At 40.4% G+C, this 18,697-nt stretch overlaps 1 protein-coding gene across 1 annotated transcript in view; it reads right to left on the bottom strand.

Annotated features, from left to right (window-relative positions):
- Positions 1-2,752: 2,752 nt before the first annotated feature.
- Positions 2,753-18,697, bottom strand: part of LOC135986442 (spermatogenesis-associated protein 7-like) — a 40,574-nt gene continuing 24,629 nt past the window's right edge. The window contains exons 6-10 of the mRNA XM_065630368.1: positions 18,457-18,604; positions 17,216-17,280; positions 16,495-16,566; positions 14,060-14,117; positions 2,753-2,878 (exon numbers count right to left, since the gene is read on the bottom strand). Of these exons, the coding sequence (XP_065486440.1) occupies positions 2,753-2,878; positions 14,060-14,117; positions 16,495-16,566; positions 17,216-17,280; positions 18,457-18,604 (469 nt within the window). The remainder of the gene's footprint in view (positions 2,879-14,059; positions 14,118-16,494; positions 16,567-17,215; positions 17,281-18,456; positions 18,605-18,697) is intronic.

Genomic DNA, 18,697 nt, shown 5'->3' on the forward strand with positions numbered 1-18,697 from the left:
AAAGTGGATTACATGTTGCCATGTAGTTCGTTGTTGCTATTTTTGCTCTGTATCAATGGTTGATTTACAAATGGAAACTAAACTCCCATATCTCTAAAAATATTAGGTTCCAGGAAAAGTGTGGCAAAACCACTATTGGATGATTCAAAATGAAGCAGTGGCTTCATTTGTAAGTGCCAGACCAAATATAAAACCAGATATAAGCTGCACCCAGTGCACGGGTCCAGTATGCTGCATCTTGGCATCCCTTCTTCCAGATGGAATAACAATGTGCAAGGGGGAGATGAGACCTGATCCGAACAAACCCAGAGAGGACTGTCTGTTTTACCTGAAGCCGAGCATCCACCAATGCATCTCTTTGTACTTCCCAGTATGCCCTGGCTTTGACCATAGCCAAAGGTCTTATGACATCGGTCTTCACCTCTGCAAAATGGCCCTTGGCCAGCCATTAATCCTCAGCAAGCTGGCCAGAAAGGACAGCACAACAACAAACCGTGCTCGCTCCACCAATAACGTCTGTCTGCTGATTCTCTGGGTCACCCTTCACCCTGACAATGCTTGGCCTCAAACGTGTCACTTTATATGAAAAGCATTGCAGACTTGTACCTGATGTAATGAGAATGGATGTGTTGGAGAAATGGTCAGGTGTCAAGAAGTATCTGAATAGAATGCCCTGAGTTAGCCTCTTTTCATTCAAAAAAGTCCTATTTGAGATCCTAAAAGAAGGTCATTCACCTAGAAGTAGCACTTAATATTCTGGTATCATCAATAGAGGAAAATAACTCAGCTAGTTCATGGTAGTGCACTTGAATTTAGGATGATTAATTACAAAGAAGCTCACCACAACGAGCTTGTACTTGTGGATTTCAAATGTCTAATTGGGCTCGCTCAGTAGTGTAGAGCAATTCTGTGCAAGAGAAAAGGGTGACGTCAACTAAATCAGTCATTATCCGACTGAACAGAAATTACTTTCAAATAATTCATAATGCTTATGCTTGCCCACCCAGGCCAGGTGTTAGGGAAATCATGCTCCTCTACAGGAGCAGTAGTGCCCTAAGACTCCAAGTTGCACAGCAGAGGCGTTTTCACATTATTCTTCTATCAGAAAGATGTGCCTCCTTTCAACAAAAGTGGGTAAAAATGTGTATTACTCCTTGAGAAAGATTCCTCATCTTAAAATAGAAGCCAACACTTTTGTTTCGAGTTGAACTTCAAAGTATAACAAGTGCTTCTCTAATGAGACAAAGGTGAGATTCTACCTGGAGTTGAGTTAGTTTTGCACTCAGACTGTTTTTCTGTATTTACATATACACACACACACCATTATTCTGCCTTGCTTACAGGATTGTCTGTTAGAACACAGTTTATGAGAACAAATAATCTACTCATCAGTCTAAATTGAAAGGCCTTTAAAGAAATTCAGCATTTGTCTCAAATAAGACTAATAGAGTAACACAAACCAAAATATTCCATATAGTTCAAACTAATAAAAACTTTATATACAAACTATCCTTGGTAACTAGATATACCTATTGTTGGGGGCAGATCAGTACAGCTTGTGGCATTTTCTTAAACGTCTCTAGTTGTTTGTTAACTCAAGTATTAGGTAATTAAAACAATCCTTGTGGCACTATGCCTAGAGGCATCTTCCAGGGAGACTGAAAGAGGCCCATCTTAAAGGGTGCATTTTGATAACAGCAAAGCTGCTCGTAAAAGTTATTTCAGATAAGGTTTTGTATCTGCAGATTATTTAGGGATCATGTGTGGAATTGTAGCAATTAAAAAAAAATATATTAACTCTCTTGAAGTAGAAGCATGGATGTGAAAATGCATTGGTAGCAGACAATAGGAGGAAAAAAAAACCCACAGCACCACTAAACAAAAAAAGCTGTTGTGTTTTATTTATCCCAATCATTGGTTTTCTATTTTAATCTGGTGCCTTGAAAAGCATCCCACTTGGAGAAGAGTGTGGAAAAAACCCATCTATCTTTAGAAAGCTGTCTAATCTTAAGCAGACAAATTTGAACAACTATGTTATAATAAAATAAGTAAATATCATGACTAAAAGAAAGGATTGAGGCTTTAGTAGTTACATACTTTCCAATTTGTCCATGTTTGTATTTTATAAGCCTTTAGATTTCGATAAATATGAAATATTTGCATTTTGAAAGATTACAATGCCTGTTATTTTTCAGTAACTAGTATGTATTCTAGTAGCTTTTTGGCATATGAGCTAATATGGGTTAAGATTTTCAAGAGATCTTAATACCTAATCACTTAAAAATGGGACTTAATATTCTACGTCCTATTGCAAACTGATGAGACTTCAGGTCACAATTCACGTAATATTTTGAAATCTCTATTGAAAATTTCATTTTCAACCTAACTGTAAATCAAGCGTGTGGTAGGAAAAAGTCAAAATGCCTCATCAGAATTCCTAGGAAGAGGATTGCATAGGATGCATTTTGTCAGTATCAGCTACCCCTAACAAATGAAAGGACACTTGTATCTGGCTTTCTATCTGATTGTGAAAGTCCCTGTAGAAATGCAGTCTTTGGTGCTCTGGTATTGTTTTTAGCATGCTAACCTGCTTGTTGCCATAGTGATACTCTGTTACATCACAGGAAGATGAATTACCTGGATCTCCGCTTCATTTTCCTGTTTGCCCAAGGTTTACATTGTAATTGGTGTAAAATCTAGTTTGCTGTCCTAGCTGATTTTGAATGCTCTCTGAAATGCCTAGATTTGGAGGTTAACAGCATGTTGCAGGAATGCTGGCGTCCTTTTGCCGAGTGCCGTCACAGCTGATGGAGACGTCTGGTTGGTCTGTGATGTTCAGCTCCTTCTTCAGGCTTTGAATTATTCTCCTCCTTTTTACCTAGTAATGAGAGGAAAACATAAAAAAAAATTGTTTGGCTTCTGCTATTCCAGGATTATTATTCAGGGCTGATGTCTGAACTGATCTCTCATATGTCAGAATCGAAATTGCTCCCAAGTCAGATCCTGCCCTGACTTTGGGAGCCCACTCAGCTGGTCAGGAGCTCCCCAAGCTTCGAGTGCAGGAGCAGCCCAGCAGTGGTGGCCTCAGCCAGCCCTGTGCTTCACATGGCATAGCCAAAGTCTAACCAATGACCATTTGAGTAGAGCTTGTTCAAATTTTAAAAAAAAATTAATAGAATCATAGAATGTCCTGATTTGGAAGGGACCCACAAGTATCATTGAGTCCAACTCTTGTTCCTGCATGGGACAACCCCAGAGTTCACACCGTGAGTCTGAGGGCATTGTCCAGTATCTTCTTGAACACTGTCAGGCTTGGGGCCGTGACACCTCCCTGGGGAGCCTGTTCCAGTGTCCAGCACCCTCTGGGGGAAGAGCCTCTTCCTAAAGTCTAGCCTAAACCTCCCCTGGCACATCTTCCTGCCATTCCCTCGGGTTCTGTCACTGGTCACTAAAGAGAAGAGTTTGTCCCCTGTCCCTCCTCCTCCCCTTGTGAGGAAGCTGTAGCTGTCATGAGGTCTCCCCTCAGTCTCCTCTTCTCCAGGCTGAACAAACCAAGTGACTTTAGCTATTCCTCATACGGCTTCCCTGCCAAACCCTTCACCAACTTCATAGCCCTCTTCTGGACACTCTCCAGTAGCTTAAAATCTTGTTATCCTGTGGTGCCCAGAACTGCACGCAGTGCTCCAGGTGAGGCAATTAACTCCTAGTAGGAGAAATTACATTTATTGAACACGAGCCTGTGCTACTTTCTCAAGCAGCAGCATCCTGAGGACGCTCTGTGTTGCGGTTGCGCTGGTGGGTTCAGCCCTGTGTTGTTCAGTTGGCTCCCAGCAGGGTCCCTCAGAAAGGCTACCCGGTCCAGTAATGACTGGTGAGAGGGAAGGATGGAGCCGAAAGAAGAAACACTCTCTTGCTATCCAGCTTACTAATTTTGTTGATGTGTTCTACAACTGATGCAAATTAATATACTTTAAATAGAGGAAGAAAAATACCAGCTGGAACTGCGGTCAATCCAAATCTGTCTAATCTCAGGTTTGTGTATTGGAAAATAATCTTAAAGTGCCCTAAAAACTTGAAGGTGATGACAGAGAAAAGTTCAACACATGTTGAATGGGGATTTTCTTTATACTATACATTGCAATTAAGTTCCTTTTAGACTGGAAACGTAGCTGAACAGCATAAACACTCGGTACAGTAAGGAAAGTAGTTTCACTCCATGGCCCAGGTGTCACCTCTGTGGTGAGAACATTCTGAATTTCTCCCAGAAATGGTTTCAGCTGCCTGATCCTTGCTTCTGCTGTTCGATATTTCAGCTGTCTAACCCTTTAAATTACTCCATCTCCCTCTGCTTTTGCCATCTTATCCTAAATAGCCACAGATTGCAATAAGGCCACCAGTAATTTTCTGCAGAAAAGAGCTGTTTGAACTTTTTAAACATGCTGACAACTGAATAAATGGTGGACTACTGTGAAAGCAGATTGTAACAGCACTATTCAAAAAACGTGGATGTGACAGGAGATAGGCAAATCTCCTCTGTTATCTCCATGTGTGTGTGTATATTCCCTGAGACACTTGGAGACACAGCCAAGCACCTACTTCAGTGTAGAGTGCAGAAACTATATGGAACTTAGGAAACCAGGATGGAACCAGGAAACCAGGAATAAAACAGCTAAATCTGCTTAGCTTTTTGCGTTATTTTGTCTTCCTGGAAGCTTTTTTAGCAGTGGAGAAATCATGATCTCTATTCAGCTGTTGCAATACTTAGGTGAATGCACTGATGATTGATGGGCACACAGAAAAATCAGCAGCTTTTTGTATTTTGCTTTTCTGCTACTGTGCTTCATAAATTAAACAGATGAAAGCCTTAGTGAGAATCTGCTCTCACTACTGGATGGTGTTTCAGGGTTCCTTTATTTAGAAGGCCTGCTGAGTAACACATGAAATACAGTGTGAGTGCATCTGATCTTGTGAAGCCTTTTTAGCGAAATCTGTGTATCCACATCCGATTACTGGGGTTGTTTTGTTTGTTTTTTCCTGGAGGCAAAACAGGGGAGTGGGGAATGATTAATTGTGGTTGGGGACTGCTTTGTTTTTTCCATCATAGAGAAAGGGAAATGTTCAGTATTCTTTTGACCCCATGCTGAAAAAATAACCTGTTTTCAGGACTATTGTTGAGATTTATTGATATATGTATGGCTTTAGTCATTGTCTGGCACTGATCGAAGATTTCAGTTCTCCTGAGGAGTATAGCTCGTATCGTTTTGAATTAACTTAGTTTCAGATCATGGAGGCTAAAAGTAGGAATGGGGGTTACTGATAACTTCATAATTTGGATTTTTTTTCTTGTCCATTTCTTGTGAGCAATTACAGAGGGAAAGAATCTGTTTTGTGATTTCCAGATCTACTTGCTTAGCTGCTGGCTTAACTTGGTTAGCTGCTGTTTTACGACTCTTTTTATTTAAGCGTTTGGTGTCTGGCTCCTGTTATTACCTTCAGATCAACAAATCTTCTGCTGAGACAGGCTGTCACATGGGGAAATATTGGTTGGTATCAAAGAATCTAAATAACAATCTCATATTAACTACGCGTCACCTTACATAGGATGAATGGGAACTAAATGGTTGGTTTGCTCAGGTGTTTCAATCCCCATTGCTGGCTTCTTTGACACAGCAGCGTGCTGCCTGTGTTGTAAGCATCCTTTTAATCTGCTAAAATGACATTAAAAAAAATGAAAGGTTAGTGAATCAACTAGAGGAAAGAGAATATAGCCTTGAAAGTTCTGCCGGAGCTTCCAAAATGTAGGTAAGTTGCATGGGTAGAGTTCACACTGTGTTTGGCTACAGCTTCGAACTAAAAGATGGGAAAACTAAAGTTTTGTCTTTGCTCTAAAGCCGATGCTTTGCAAAAACACACATTCAACCTAACCCGTTGTAGGACTGGTGCTGGAATAGTCGTATTCCATACCCTGGGAACTGCCGAAGGGCTGTACCGTGCTCTGGTGGATGAGATCTAACAAAGGAGAGCAAACACTAATGAAGATTTCTTCCCTACTTGTTCTTAACCCATATCTCTTCACCAGCAGAGGAAACTGCAGGATTACAGTGATTTTAAAGGCAAGTTTCCCGGTTTCAGCCACCACAGTTGCTATTTCTGCATTGCTGCCTCGGGTACATTGTAAAAATGTTGATGGGAACGTAAGCGATTGCTGGCTTGCTGTAGCAGGCAGGAGGATTCCACAAATTCGCATCATCCCTGTGGTACCCTGGAGATACGTCTATAAATTCAGTAATGCAGCTATGATTATTCTCCTCGTCTCTCAATTAACCGGTACTGCACATATTGTTCCCTGTCAGATATCTTATTTTGTCAGATGCCAGAGAGTAGTGTTGTTCTCTTTTCAAATTGCTGGTTTGATTTCTGGCAGTACTTGATTGCTTTAAAATGTGCTTTCTACATCCATTTTCCTCAATACTTAATTAACTGGAGAAAAAGACTGAAATGAGGTTTCAGTTAAGTAGGTGTTTCACTTTTGTCCCCACTACCTCATTCATTTATTTCCTGTAGCTCACTCAAGTAGTCTCAGAGATTTTCTCTTTCGTTTGCAAGAAATTTCGCAGTCCAGATTATCTCCCTCACAGCTAAATCCCCCTGGAGAATGCATCCCGTGCTGGGAAGAAGGACTGAGGCAAAACTGCAGAAGAGGTGGTGAAAAGCAATCCAATATCAGACCAAACCTGCTGCAAGTGTCGGTAAAGCAGATAACAGCTGGTCATTGCAGACGACTGTTCAACCGACCACGGCGAAAAGCCACGTGCCTGAAACAGCCGCTGCAGGGACAGCACAAGAGTTGAGTTCATCAGGATGCACAACTCATTACAGGAAGATTCTTGTAACTTTACAGTGAAGAGTTCAGTTTTAACATTGCGAGTGCAGTTTCCATCTATGCTAAATACTACACGAAGTTAGAAGCAAGCGCTGCTTGACAAGATTGCAGCTATTACAGCACTCACAATACTCAAGCAACATCTGTGCCTCTACAGGAACACCTTTAGGCACCTATAGTGCACGTAACAAAGCGCTCGGCTCTCTCCTTTGTGCCCCTTCCTTTGGTGTGACCTGTCGTAAGTGCCCATGGGAAGATAAGAGCCTGTTTGCAGTAAGCTGTCATGGAGCAGGAGCTGCACAAAACATGTTGCATAAGGTAGCAGCAAATTTAACTTTTCTTTGTGAGAATAATGTGGAACACTGCTACTAAATCGTAGCCCAGGACTCCATATAGTCCAAGGCTATGCCTACCATGTGCACAGGTTCCTCAGAGGTAAGACACTGGCTTCAAGTTCCAGAACTCAGCGGAGCAAACCAGGGTTTTGTCGGTTGGTTGGTTTGGTTTTTGTTTGCTTGTTTGTTTTTTATTTTGTGAGGTTCTTGTTTGCTTGTTATTTTTTTGCATTTTTTCCTGTGACCCACGTGTTCACCTATTTCAGCCTTACAAAGAGCCAAGACTAATTGAGCTAAATACGTCAGGGATCCAGTGTAATCGTAGTGGGCGAAAGGAAAACAGTGATGAAGTATGCAGTCCGCAGTTTGAATTCCAGCCAGCTAGGTGAACTTTTGGACTGTTTACTATCTGGAAAAATACAAGAGTAGATTCTGAATGGCAGATGATTCCTGAGTACCCTGAGAGCACCTGACCAGTGCGGTTTGAGTTGATCAAGACTGAGAAAATTATTAATACTCCAGTAAGAGCGAATCAAGTGGAGAATGGATTGTGGGTTAATCAATTAGCATTGCTACAGCATCCCCATGGAATTTTGCCTTATTAAGAGATGTTCACCGTGATGGCCTCTTCCTGTTCTGTGGAAGATGACCTATGGGTATTCATGACACAAAGTGGAGTCTAGAAGCTGTCATGCAGAGAGGGAAAAAATGTGTGGAGTTAGAAGCTGTTTTGCAGTTTCTGAGGAGCTTACTGGGAAAATCTTAACACTTGAGTTTGATTTGAAGGTCATTGCGATGGGCATTCAATCTTAAACACTTTTAACAGAAAATTAGTTCTTCTTGTTGAAACGTAATAAGGATAACGGATAATCCACTCTCCATGAGCTAAAAACATATAATGTCCAATGCTTTAAAAGGAATCACTTTTCTAGCTCAGCATACTGATGTTCAGCAAAAATCCAAACTCCTTGTGACAGAGATCCAGTGGATTTCTCTGTGCATATGCTTTGTTAACCTCACAGATAAGACTTGCAGTCTCCAATGTCAAGTGATTTCTTTGTCTTTTGAGAAGTTTATGGCCTTGATAGACATTAAGAAATGCCCAAGAACAGTGCAAAGAGCAGCTTTAAAACCTCCCGTGGCTCTGAGGTGATTCTTACAATAATTTTTGAACTAATCTAAAAGTTATTAAAACCTACCCACAGGACAGCTCTTTGTAAATATTATAAGATAATTTCATATCTTATGTGTTCTGTTTGGCTGAGTCGACTGCTAACGTGAACCTTCAACCAAAGAGAAAAATCCAGTGGAAGGCTGAGGACTGAGAGAGCTTGTGCCCAGCCTTGCACAGTGCTGAGCCATCAGATTTCATCCTGCATTTTAACTACGGGAGCGTCCCCTTTTCCTCTCTTTTTCCCTCTAGATCTTCCCAGCCTATAACGAGAGCATGGTCTGGGTTAGACTTGGTTTCAGCGGCTAAAGTAAGAAAAGCCGACAGCTACTCAGGTGTGAAGATTCTATTGTGTGCATGTCCCGTGGCTGTGGGATGGACCATGTTTAGTGATACTCATCTGTTTATATTTTCCAATTGTCTCTGTGTACGGAGATGCTGGTTTGCAGACACAGATACCTGTGTACTTGAAGAAAACAGTGTTTGTCACTGCACACACACAGTTGAGGGTGCATATGGAATGGGAAGAACTGAAGCAACGTTTCAGAATACTCAGCTATTCAGTACACACTGCCAGAGCAGGCAGTGAAATGAGTACGTCCAGTTGAAACTTCAGAAGGAATTTAAGAAATTGAAATGAAGCTATTCATGCTGAAATTTCTATAAATGTTAGTAGCCATGCCACTTAGCCAAAATACAAGATTCCTACTTTATGTCCCGTGCAGAAGAGAACTTGTTCCACAGGACATTTCCCCTTCTGTCTGCAATGGGGCCACTGGGTCACTACTGGTTTGAAAGAAAGTTTCCACATAGCAGATCACTGACGTTTTCTGTCGTGAGAAGAATAAACTTGGGTCCTGCGCTCATCTCAGAGCAGTCATTTTCATTTTTACTGGTTTACTTTTAAAACTTTCCCATGCACAGTATCTAATTATGGTACATTACCAAAAAAATCTGTATTTAAATGGCAACAGTGTGCAGTGCTGAAAGGGACTGTTGGTCAATTGCTTATTCACTTTGATGATTAAGCCAGTAATTATTGCATTAGCATCCTAAACCACACTCATCTGCCGATCTATCTCCTCCTAAGGCGATCCCATGAGACGTGATGGGCTAAGTAGAAAGGGTACGGCACTTGAAGAAGGGAAGGGCAGAGAACATGTAGGAGATAGTGCCAGGGATTAAGTGGAAGTTGCTTTTTCCCGTGTCTGCTTCAGTGTGACTCAGGATAGTGCTGGGGTGTGGTACATAAAAAAAGTTTTGGTTTGTGTTTGGTTTTTTTTTTGCGTTAGAAATGTAAAAATAGATCTTTCCACTACTGGCTATGAAAGACCCTATGACACTTCTTGCTGGGTCTTATCACTGAGGCTATACTCACACAGTAATCAAAGCAAATAATTTTGTTTGGTTGAGTAAAATGGCCTTTCAGCTTCCACACCACTGGGGTGTTCAGCTGCCTGTGCTGTTCTGCGTTCCTGTCCTGAAATATTTGGGAACCCTGCTGGATGCCATTTACCAGCTGTCTTCCACCTCCCCTCCACCTCAGCTAAATCGTTTGGTGGCTTTACACTGCAGTTTTTCAGAACAAACACTTTATGATCCTCCTAAGAGCAAAGCCATAAAACAAGTGTAAGATATTACTTTTTGTCTTCAAGACCTTTTGGCTTTAAATTATAGAATTCCAGGAAATAAGTTAATTGGAACAGTTTGCTCACTGGGAGACAGACGGGCACCGGATCCCCTGCTCCTGCAGGTGCTGTGTTGGTTTCCCATGAAATTTCCTGAAATGATGCCGTCACAGACCCATTCCAGTGGCTACTTCAAGCTCAGGAGTGACATTTTTTCCACTTTAATGGATTGTAAGACCTACTCTTTTACCTCTACCTCTTAGCAAGAACAAGCATTTTATTTCTTTTTAAGGAGATATTTTTCATGGAATCGATGGCTTCTTGAATTGTATCTGAGTATGGATCAGGTTTTGAGGCCACTTATTCTGCAGCTGAAATATCATCCTTGCACTCCTAAAGGTATAAAACTGCCTGATGTTGGTTTTGAACAAGTGGCTAGATAAAAAAAAAAACTTTTACAAGCTTTCCTGAGTGGAGATCGTTTCATTACTGCAGAAAATGGGGGAACATGCTCACTCTGTGAAAATTCATTAGAAAAACTCTCCAGTTTCTTAACAAGTGTGCTAGGAAAAAAAAAAAATTATAGTTCTAAAACGTAAAGAAATGTTTGAATGTCTAGGGCTGGGTAGGTGAAAAGCAGCGTCCGCTGAAGATTTCAGAGCAGACCACAGAATGCCGTCCGCAGGGGTAGTAAAACTGTGAACAGCAGAAGTAAATCTCAGCGGGAGGCGTAGTGCATGCCTGCTCCTGGGCACGTTGTTTGCAATTGCATGTTCTAAAGCAAAGAAAACTGTTCCTCGGGCATACCCTGATGAACCAGTTTAAAAATTGCCTTGTACTGGATTCCAGTGAAAGAACTGCCCTCTGTGCCCTCATTTTACATCAATAACTCTGCCATGTAGGTTCATAGAGAATAACACCAAGGAGGGAAGGTGCTGGTTGTTTTAAAAGGATCTTGTCTTTGTGCCTCTGTTCTCCATGTATGTTCTTCCTATAGTCTTTCTTCATTCTCTCCCTCCCTGCTATGCAGTTACATCTTTTTTTCTTCTAACTGAATGAATCAATTAATTGCTTTCTTCTCCTCCTCAGCCCCCATGTAAAACCCCACTGAGTGCCCATCCTTTTCCCTGGAAGAGTGGTGCTGCTACTCTCTTTTTCAGAGCTGCAGAAGAGGCTACAGGTGCTACAGCCACAGGTGTAAGTGGTGGGGATTGCTCAGCTGCTGCATGGCCAGATGTGGGCAGTGTGTCAGGCAACGCGGCTGGATGGGTTTAAGCATCCTCACAAAGCACAAACTGGCAGCAGACCTGTTGTTTTAGGGCACAGATCTCAGACACTGTGCTGGAGTAAGTGCCAGCAGGAACCTGGAGAGGAGCATTGGTTTTGTACAGCAAGTACACAGAATAGCTGTGTACCTAAATAACATGCTGGCAGGTATCCAGCATGGGTAAAAAAACACTGCAAAGACCTTGACAAATGTTTCCATCTTCTTATTTTGTCTGTCTCATCCAGAAAACAGTGATAGTGAATAAAAATAGTTTGGTTTGAAGACAAGAAACTAAAAGACAAAAATATATTTTTGTAGGACAAAAACTCTAATCACGATGGAATTCCTTTCCATCCGCTGGCCAATTCACTTTTAAAAGTCTCAAAGCGATTCAGCTTCCATTACTTTTCTTGTGGGAACTGTGCCTGTTCTAATAAATGTCATTGCCCGCAAGCTTCTCCTGGTGTAGGCTACGCTTACGCGTCTTACTTGATCTTTCAAAACAATGGTTGTTTCTCCTGCACATGTTACATCCCTCTAATATATAGAGGCAGTTTGGTGTTTTTCTTTTCATCGTTGCGTGACTAAACATGCAAATACATGGTTAAAAAAATCCTTTAAATCTGTTCTCTGCCAGTTAATTTTATTTGTCTAAGTTTCTGCAGAGTCTTCAGTCAGTGTTTTTGCAGAGGAAAACACCAGGCTTAAGCTCTACTCAGGTACAGAACAACACATTGCTAGACATCAAACATATTACAACAGGATATAGTCAAAATCCACTACTGTTTACAATCTCATCCTTCTGGAAGCTCTGGGAGCCTTCTGGAAGAAGGAATTAAGTTCCTTCAGTCTCCTTGTAAAGGATTCTCAGCTCTATCTCTAAGGCACTCACAGCCTTGCAGGAGCTGATCTTAGAAATACGTTCGGCATCCTCTAGTCAGATGTGAATGAATGACATACCTTCTCAAACTGAGGCTCTGTTGCTGATATTTTTTTTCCCCAAAAAACTGACTTAAAATTCACTAATTTCAGCTTGGATCATTCCTCAAACACTCTTGCTACATACTGACTGTCACTCAGACCATCATCTAAACAGATATCAAACCAGTGTCTCCTAATTGTGGCACTTTGAAAGACAAAATAACCTTCTGCATTCTAATTATTTTATACTTCCTTTGATTATTATTTATTCATTGTGCAAAGCATATGCGTAACTCCCACATGCGTAACTCCCACGTGCCTAGTGTTGAAGAAAATACAAATTTGTAGAAACAAATCAGCAAAGGTAGCCCATTTAAAAGCCACACTGCCAGTTCCTCAAAAATGGTCCGGCCTGAATCTGCTGCAGCACTTTGAGCTTTAGAATGAAAAGTCCAAACCTCTGACCATGAATCCTCAGGATCATCAGACCAACCAAAATGCCTTCTTGTATAGAGGCCCTTAAAATCAGATCTATGGGAGGACTCGAGCACCAAATCCCTCTCAAGGCCAGAATTAGCAGACTCGCTCCCTACAGGACTTGGGAGAAGTGTGAGACAAAAGAGCGCCGTGACCCAAGCCCTGTGCTCGGGCTGGGACCCTCTGACAAGCAGCTGGTTGGCAGAGCAAGTGGAAGGCTGGGACTAAACTCTTACACCCTCTGTGGAGCTCAGAGTTCTGTTCCAGACCCTTAGGAATGTCTTTTTCTTTCCTTTTTTTTTTGTCTTTAATACAGAAACCGTAAAGAAGAACGAGTCTATCCTTTGCAGTTATTGTGAAGCAGGAAAACTTAGTGCCTTTTAAGTGAGTGCTGCAACCTTGGCTTATAGTGCTAGTGTCTCCCATTTTTTGCTCCTGTTATCTAACCTAGAGAGACTGCTTCAAAAGTCCAGTGGAGTCATCTGCTCATGAGGTGTGATGTTGGATTTGGGTGTCCCCAGCCTGAGGAAGGCCTTGGAGTCTGCCTCCCCCATTTCATGGGCAAATGCTTCAACTCCTCTTGGATAACAGCAAAGATAACAACGACATCACTAATACCATGTTCTCTGGGAGTGACTTCAAAAAGGAAAACAGTGTGTTCTTCCAGATTTTTCAAAGAGCAGTTATAAGCCCTGCTCTCAGGAGAGGGCTCTGAGATCTGGATTAACACAGGCAGAGGTGCTTTCAGTCATCCCAGATCAGATGCCAGTCTAGCAGAGGAGAGAGGTACAACTGTGGCTGCGTGTTTGTGTCTGGCATTTCCTATTGTCTCTCCATAGGCAGCTTTCCTCTCAGCATGTGAGATTTTCAGATAAGCATTTTGAGGTGTATAATTCTCAGCAGGCACCACATGGGGAGCCTTAATGTTCAACTTTTAGAGTTTTATATTCTGCTCTGGTGACCAAATACTTAAAAGCAAGCTATTAAAAACCAGGGTCTTCTTACTGAATATAGTCGTAGCTTACAAGTCTCTCTTGCTTTCTACTCCAGAAAATAGCAGTCACAGCAAAAAAGTGTAGCAACGAATGTTCTTTGTAAACAGGTTTTATGTAATTAAAGCCATTCTGCATTCTAAGTACATTATCTGTCTTTCAGAAACCTTATTAGGGTAATACACAAAAACTTATAGGAAAAAATCTCTCTTTAGCAGCCCTTCATGGAAAGCACCCTTCCTGCTGCTTTTGTAGAAGCAGTTTCTCCTCGCCTGGTATTTAAATTGCATAGCGGTTGATCTGCCATAAATTGTTGCTCAGCATTGATATACAACATTTCTACTGGAGGTGACAGAGTATTTAATAATAGAGGTTTTTTGCTCACCTCATCAAGGTTATGCCTCTTACTTTTAATGTGCATTTGAAATACATCTTCTAATGCCCTGAAAAAAAGAATAAAAAGGAACATCAGTGCAAAAAAAAAAAAAAAGACTGCTCAAAGGCCGCATACTTCCAAATGAAAAATACCACTCAGCATGTCTTTCAGATCACTTAAAATACATCTTCTCACTTTTGCTCCATTCCCTCCCCGTCCCTACCATACTTGAAAATGGATTTTAAAAATAAAATCTTAAACTTTTTATGGTTGTTGAATATTCTCATTCCAAGTGTATGCGGTTTGGCAGGAACTGTACCAGGGACAGTCTTCATGTGTAGAATTCCGATTTCTTCTTCCACACTTAATACAAGAGTATTGGTGCTTTTTATTGCAATGCAACATATTTGGATGGGGCCTGAATCTCTCTGTTGCTGCTGTGAAGCACTGTCCCACCACTTTTCAGTGACTTTTGAGGGAAACATTGAAGGTTGAAGTTTTGTTAACTGGGTGTGCTAGGGAAAGAGAAATGCCTTCAGAAAGTGCTCTTTGTATTTTTTTTTTGATGGCTAGCACCAGCTGCAAGCAAAAGATCTGCTCATGGTGATGAGCATCAGTAAAAACTAGGACTTAACTGACTAGGGAAATTAGGTGTCCAGGTTCTACAATCACAACTCAGTTAAATCTAACCTGATGGTTGCATTTTGAATCATAAAAAATGAAAATATCCGCAATAATCTGGAGGGCCCAGTGGAGCTGCTCTGGTTGTATTCCGTATATTTAAATTGGGAGGGCATTTACAATTTTATCTGTAGAGAAACTGGTCTAAATAAACCTTAATCCTGCAGCAGGCTAGCTAAGACCATTAGTTGTGTCTTTTCTAGTCTGTCTCAAAATCTATTTAGAAATTCAACTTTTGATTTAAAATAAAAGGACACTATTGATTATTCACTTTTATTCTGTGGAGAAATTAATTTCTGTTATTAGAGACTATCCAAGAAAATAATGGATGATTTTTCATGTTTTCTTAGTAGCTTTTATTTCTGAGGGAAGAGTGCACAGCATCTGAACGACCTCCATCTAAAGCCAACAGAGAGAAACCTTATTTTCTGAAGGATAGTAATCCTCCTGTTAATATGGTGGCTGACACACAGCAGCTTTTTGAGGGTTTATATTAGTTTGACGTTATCTTCTTTTTAACTATACGTATGCCAGGCATGATACTTGGCAACCTTTTGAACATGTGGTGAGTCAGTGGTTTTCAAATCTACTCCTGTTCCTGCCACTGTAACCAGAAAATTCACTTCCAATTTGGGCCTTGAAGTTTCTCTGAAAATGGCCATATGTAGAAAGGAGGAGGAGAAGTCTTATCTTTAACTGATTGCTCAGAAAACAAACTAACCACCTGTGTTGTTGCTTAAAAAATACAGGGTGTTTCAAAAAGATGGACCCGATTTGAAATCACTATAGCTTTGAAATTGAGTCCATCTTTTTGAAACACTCTGTATATTTAAAAGAGACTTAGGGATTTTAAATGAAATCCTCTAGATTGACAGGGAAGTATCCTGGTTTGGTGTCAGACCGAGTTTGTCTGATTCCAGGGGGTTAGCACCTCTCCAGCGTCAAAGCACCACACTTGACAAAGACTGAGATCTCAAACATTGCGGTTAAATCCTCTACTGAAGGAAGAGTTTCTCCCATTTAAGATGCTGGCCAGGAAACGGTATAGAAAAGGAGCACACAACATTGTCACTTTTAGCAGGCCTACAAACAGACCTGTGGTTTACCACAGCTCTCTAAATATTAGAAATGTGACAGGTTTCTATTAGAAATGGGAGTGCGAGGTGGTGTGTGTGTGTGTGTGTGACAGGGCGTCACGTACGGCACATGAAACCAGCAGAGGATGCTGCAGTTAGACACCAGCAGCACCAGCTGCTCTTAGCTCCAGTCTTTACCTGTGGATCGTTAACGTGATAGCGCATACATCCTCAAGAAAGAAATTATTTATTTTGCTCTCATAGGAGGGAGGAAGAACTCTAAATACAAAATCTTGCTGTGATGCGCTTTGCTAGGGAAGACTCATTGTAGTTCCTTGGCTTGCTAGCTCAGGATTGACAGGGAACTGGAATGAGACTTGTATTATATCAATAATGTCTCTCACCACACCATACTACATAAGAGAACAAGCTTGAGAACAGGGTCAGAGAACATGATGTTTCCATGTTTCTACTAGGAGTCTCTGGGAAATACAAGGCTGTCTGAAAATATTTTCAGTTTAAATCACGACTCCTATAAGGTGCAGTCACAAAAATATTCATCAAATTAAACTTTAAATTTCAAGTTTCATTTTAATCTCATGAAAGCCACCAATTATTTACACTGATTGAATAATTGGTCAAAATTTTGTTACTTAAAGGAATAAATAAGAAATGCAAAGCACTTACTCTTTGTGATAACAATTTCTAATCAAAATATCATTTGTAAGATCTTGAAGAAAACGAAGATACTCTTCTTCTCTATACAAATACACAAGCTGTCAGCATCTTTCTTTAACATACACCAAATACAAATAAGGTTTGCAAATACCATCCAAAGAGATAGCAGTTTTAGGGTAATTAAGTAACCCAAAGAATTTTGCCAACGTATTCAAAAGTGATGAACCTGTTTACTAGTCTGCATTTTGTTTTACTATCCAGGTTAATGCTTTTTTTAAATGACTGATTTTCACAGCTCTGTTGGTCAACTATGTAAGTGTGTTGATCTGTTAATTTAATCCATTAATTTCATTAATCAAGAATATCTATGCCTTTCGTGAAAAACCAGTTAAAGAAAATAGTTCCAAAGAATGAGGTGCAGGCATCAGAAGACAAATTTTTATTAACATTGTTTATTTATTTATTATTTACTTATTCTTAACATATTTAGTTTGCCAACAGGAAGAGGGGATGGAATGAGTTGGAAAATATTTTCCAACTTTCTAATCCCACACTTCCCAAGCAAGTAGCTGAATCTTGTATCCTTGTCAGAGTCCCTTCTCCTCATCTCACACATCTACTGGTAATAGGCTCTTGTGCCAGGTTTTTAACTTTTCACTAGATTCCTACTTCAGTATTTTTATATAAAACTTAGAAATAGTTAAAAGGGACAAACAAATATTTAACTTACTTTTCTTCAAGTTGTGATCCTAGAGAAAGCAGCTTTTCAGAACTGGGAATCCGTAATTCATAGTTCTACCACAAAGAAGTAAAGAGGAAAAGCAGATTTTAAAAATTATCTTCATATTAACATTTTATATTTCCATCCAGAGTATCAGGGGAAAATGATCTGATTTCATAACATACGAAAATCACAACAACATCATACTGAACTGACAGGCCAGGTCCATGAAATAAATATCTTGAGTGTCAATCACTCATATAAATAAATAAAATGTATTATTATTAGGTAGGTTTGTGTTAGCAGAGATGGAAACAACAAGGTATAACCTGAGAAAAAGGATGCAAATGCTATAAAGGAATCAAAATTTCTGACAAAATAGAAAGTATTAGCAGACCTCGTTCAAATAAGATAACTTTTTCTTTAAGAGGACATGCAAAATACATTTATAACTGAGAGAAGACTTAGAAAAGCAGATTGTTATTTAAATTGTCTTTTGCTGTGGGTTATCAAATAGGAAAAGGAGCTTCTGTTGATAACATTGTGAAATGAAGGTTTTGGTGGTTGGAACAAAGAATGGAGTAGTCCCAGCTAGCACAGGGCTACCACAAATCACGCCTGTGGTGCCTTTCTTGGCAGTATAGAAATTCAACACTGACTCTGCAAAGGAGTGAGCAGGCCAAGGAATCATACAAAACCTCTCTATCATGCATGCCCTTGACTACTGTTAAACATCCCGTATTTTTAAGGGCACTAAAATCCACTAAACTCATCCCCCATTCATGTTGAAAATCCAGATGACTAATGGAGTGCAGCTCCCAGACAGAGTCCTGTGCGGCACAGTGCGGTACCGCCTGCGGGCAGCGTGATGGGCGCTTCGCCTGGATGTGTCTGGGCTCCAAGTTATTATTTGGATGGAGTGAAAGGCTGTAAATCAACCAAAAGCTGGAATGACTGCTTGAAATTTTAGTGTGCAGCAAGATGCCAGTCAAGTAGGAAAAAGCTCTGGTTTCAGAAGAACCCATTTGTGTCGGAATACGCTCTTCTTCACATCGCATAATGCCTCATCTGTGTTGCTTAGAGAGACCAGTTACTTTAGCTGTTCCTGTTTTATTCACAGAAGTCAGCTGACCCCATCTAGCCACACATGATAGATCTCTCAATTGCAGTCTTAATGACTTTTCACAAGATAATTTAATTTTTTGGTTTTGCTCTTAATGTATATTCCCCAAAGCCACTGATTCTGTTACCATCTCATTTCCACACAACCAGGACAACTTTTTTGTATGAACAGTGGCCTCCATTCTTTTCCTTTGTAACAAACTGGTTGCACCAACCTCAACTGGCTGCTGAGAAAAAGGATCTGAATGTGGTCTCGCATGTGCATCTTCTAAAAAGCTGAAAGATTAAAAGCACAGTGAAAATCAGTTATTCTTAAAACAATGTGTTTGAAAGTAAAATTACTTAACTTTTAGCACCAATGTGTAAACA

Source organism: Caloenas nicobarica, chromosome 3 (assembly GCF_036013445.1).
Source record: "Caloenas nicobarica isolate bCalNic1 chromosome 3, bCalNic1.hap1, whole genome shotgun sequence".
Classification (NCBI taxonomy): domain Eukaryota; kingdom Metazoa; phylum Chordata; class Aves; order Columbiformes; family Columbidae; genus Caloenas; species Caloenas nicobarica.